Genomic DNA, 2,978 nt, shown 5'->3' with positions numbered 1-2,978 from the left:
CTTCTTGATGACTATGGAAAATGATTGTGTTCGATTTGTCCAAAGATGTCATAAATGTCAGGTACATGGAGATCTGATCAAAGTACCTCCTCACGAGCTCAATGGAATGAGTTCTCCTTGGCCATTTGCAGCATGGGGCATGGATGTTATTGGACCAATTGAGCCTGCTGCCTCCAATGGTCATTGGTTTATTTTGGTCGCCATTGATTATTTCACAAAGTGGGTCGAAGCTACTTCTTATAAAGCTGTGACGAAGAAAGTTGTGACCGATTTTGTTCGCAATAATTTGATATGTCGTTTTGGAGTTCCTGAGTCTCTCATCACGGACAATGGTGCAAATCTTAACAGTCACTTGATGAAAGAGATATGTGAACAATTAAAAATTACCCACCGTAATTCAACTGCATATGTCCTCAAATGAATGGAGCTGTGGAAGCTGCCAATAAGAACATCAAGAGGCTATTGAGAAAGATGATTGACAACTACAAATGTTTGCATGAAAATTTGCCTTATGCCTTGCTAGGTTATCGCACCACAATTTGAACATCAATTGGAGCAACTCCGTATTTGTTAGTATACGGAACAGAGGCAGTGATACCGGCTGAAGTTGAGATATCGTCTTTGAGGATTATTCAGGAAGCTGGACTGAGCGATGCCGAATGGGTTCGTGATCGACATGAGCAGTTAACATTGATTGATGAGAAAAGAATGAGTGTCGTTTGTCATGGCCAGTTGTATCAACAGAGAATGATTCGTGCTTTCAACAAGAAAGTAAGAGTTCAAACATTTGAGGTAGGTAAATTGGTGTTGAAGCACATTTTCCCTTATCAAGAGGAATATAAAGGGAAATTTGCACCTAACTGGCAAGGACCGTATGTTGTCCACAAAGTACTGTCAAGAGGAGCTTTGGTCCTAGCAGAGATGGACGGTAGAGTATGAGAAAAGCTATCATTACAGATGACGTCAAGAGATATTACATTTGAAGAATGTTATTTCTTTCCTTTATTTCCTTGTAATCGCAATTTGTTCGTAATCTTTGTCGCATTAATTTTTGGGACATTCCTTCTGTACTTGAACTACGTTCGACCTAAATCTCAAAAATGAGATACGTAGGCGGCCTATGTCGACTTCGGTCGTTTTCTTATCAAAATTTCTTATTCATGTTAACCATCGATAGGGGAACTACGTTTGACCTGATTCCTGCCTCAACGGGATACGTAGGCGCCACAAGAATTCGGTCATATTCCCAATAAGATTTCCATTTCCCTTCATAATGGAAACTGGGACAGAATTTTTGAGAGGAAAATTCTACACGAAGAGTTCTTTCTTACAAACAAAGGTCAAAGGTCATATCAAAATATCCGATTAGGGTATGATTTTGAGGAAATATCAAAAAATTGCAAGATATCATGACTTTCGTGATTACCATCAAATTTCTTCTAAAACATTTACTGGGGCAGAATTTTTGAGGAAGGCCTCAAAAATTCCATTAAGGGTACTCGGAACGTCAGAGTCAACTTCAAGTACTTCAATATGACATATTTACAAGGGGTTCTGAAATTCCAACAAGATACCTATCATGACAGAATCTTAGACAAAGGGTGTTGTTAGTGTCGTGCATATTGTGACAAATAATTGGCAGAGATTTTCTTTAAAACTATGTTTCTAAAAACTTCATACATAACAAGTGTTTTAAATTAAATATGATCTTGTCTTTTGTCGATAGCGATTCGTAGGGTCAACCAAACTTCCAAAGATAGCAAGATAAGAAGCAAGACGATTGGAAGAAATCAACACAGATCAGTGTTCCAAAACTAACATTGTTTTTGTAAATTCAGGAATAAATAAGATCATCAAAGATAATATATTTATCAACTATTTCGGGAGAGCCTATAAGCAAATATCTAATTATGAGTGAAACATATCTACTTGACCAAAGAATACAACATTCACAGTCAAATCCATTGTATTCAAATGCCGAGAGGGCCATTCATATTCAAACTGCCGAGAAGGCCATTCATATTAAATTGCCGAGAGGGCCATCATATTCAAATGCCAAGAAGGCCATGCATATTCAAACTGCCGAGAGGGCCATTCATATTCAACTGCCGAGAAGGCCATTCATATTAAACTGCCGAGAAGGCCATTCATATTCAAACTGCCGAGAGGGCCATCATATTTAAACTGCCGAGAAGGCCATTCATATCAAAACTGCCAAGAGGGACATTCATATTCAAAAGCCAAGAGGGCCATCATATTCAAACGCCGAGAGGGCCATTCATATTCAACTGCCGAGAAGGCCATTCATATTAAACTTCCGAGAAGGCCATTCATTTTCAAACAGCCGAGAAGGCCATTCATATTAAATTGTCGAGAGGGCCATCATATTTAAATTGCGGAGAAGGCCATTCATATCAAACTGCCAAGAGGGCCATTCATATTCAAACTGCCGAGAGAGCCATTCATATTCAAATGCCAAGAAGGCCATTGCATTCAAGACGCCGAGAGGGCCATTTATATTCAAACCGCCGAGAGGGCCATCATATTCAAAAGCCAAGAGGGCCATCATATTCAAACGCCGAGAGGGCCATTCATATTCAAACTGCCGAGAGGGCCATTCATATTCAAATGCCAAGAAGGCCATTGTATTCAAACGCCGAGAGGGCCATTCATATTCAAACTGCCAAGAGGGCCATTCATATTCAAATTCCAAGAAGGACATTGTATTCAAACGCCAAGAGGGTCATTCATATTCAAACTGCTGAGAGGGTCATTCATATTCAAACTGCTGAGAAGGCCATTTGTATTCAAATTGCCGAGAAGGCCATTCATACTAAATTTCCGAGAGGGCCATCATATTCAAAAGCCAAGAGGGCCATCATACTCAAAAGTCAAGAGAGTAATTCATATTAAACTGTCAAGAGGGCCATCATATTCAACCATCAAGAAACATTAGTCTATTTTTCACCACTGCTATA

At 39.4% G+C, this 2,978-nt stretch overlaps 1 protein-coding gene across 1 annotated transcript; it reads left to right on the top strand.

Annotated features, from left to right (window-relative positions):
- The first annotated feature begins 417 nt into the window (after positions 1-417).
- LOC107006295 lies at positions 418-939 on the top strand. The gene is made up of 2 exons (XM_015204883.1): positions 418-490; positions 575-939. Exons 1-2 carry the CDS (start codon positions 418-420, stop codon positions 937-939), a joined length of 438 nt encoding a protein of 145 aa, XP_015060369.1.
- The last annotated feature ends 2,039 nt before the right edge of the window (positions 940-2,978 follow it).

This window comes from Solanum pennellii, chromosome 12, assembly GCF_001406875.1.
Source record: "Solanum pennellii chromosome 12, SPENNV200".
Classification (NCBI taxonomy): domain Eukaryota; kingdom Viridiplantae; phylum Streptophyta; class Magnoliopsida; order Solanales; family Solanaceae; genus Solanum; species Solanum pennellii.
Note: the sequence above shows the minus strand (reverse complement) of the source record. Positions and strands in the feature narration are given on the sequence as shown.

What these genes read in the sequence shown, in the direction of transcription:
- LOC107006295 (XM_015204883.1), top strand. Translation starts at nt 418, where the DNA reads ATGAATGGAGCTGTGGAAGCTGCCAATAAGAACATCAAGAGGCTATTG. An exon ending in GATGATTGACAACTACAAAT is followed by an intron (nt 491 to 574) that starts GTTTGCATGAAA and finishes CGTATTTGTTAG; the next exon opens with TATACGGAACAGAGGCAGTG.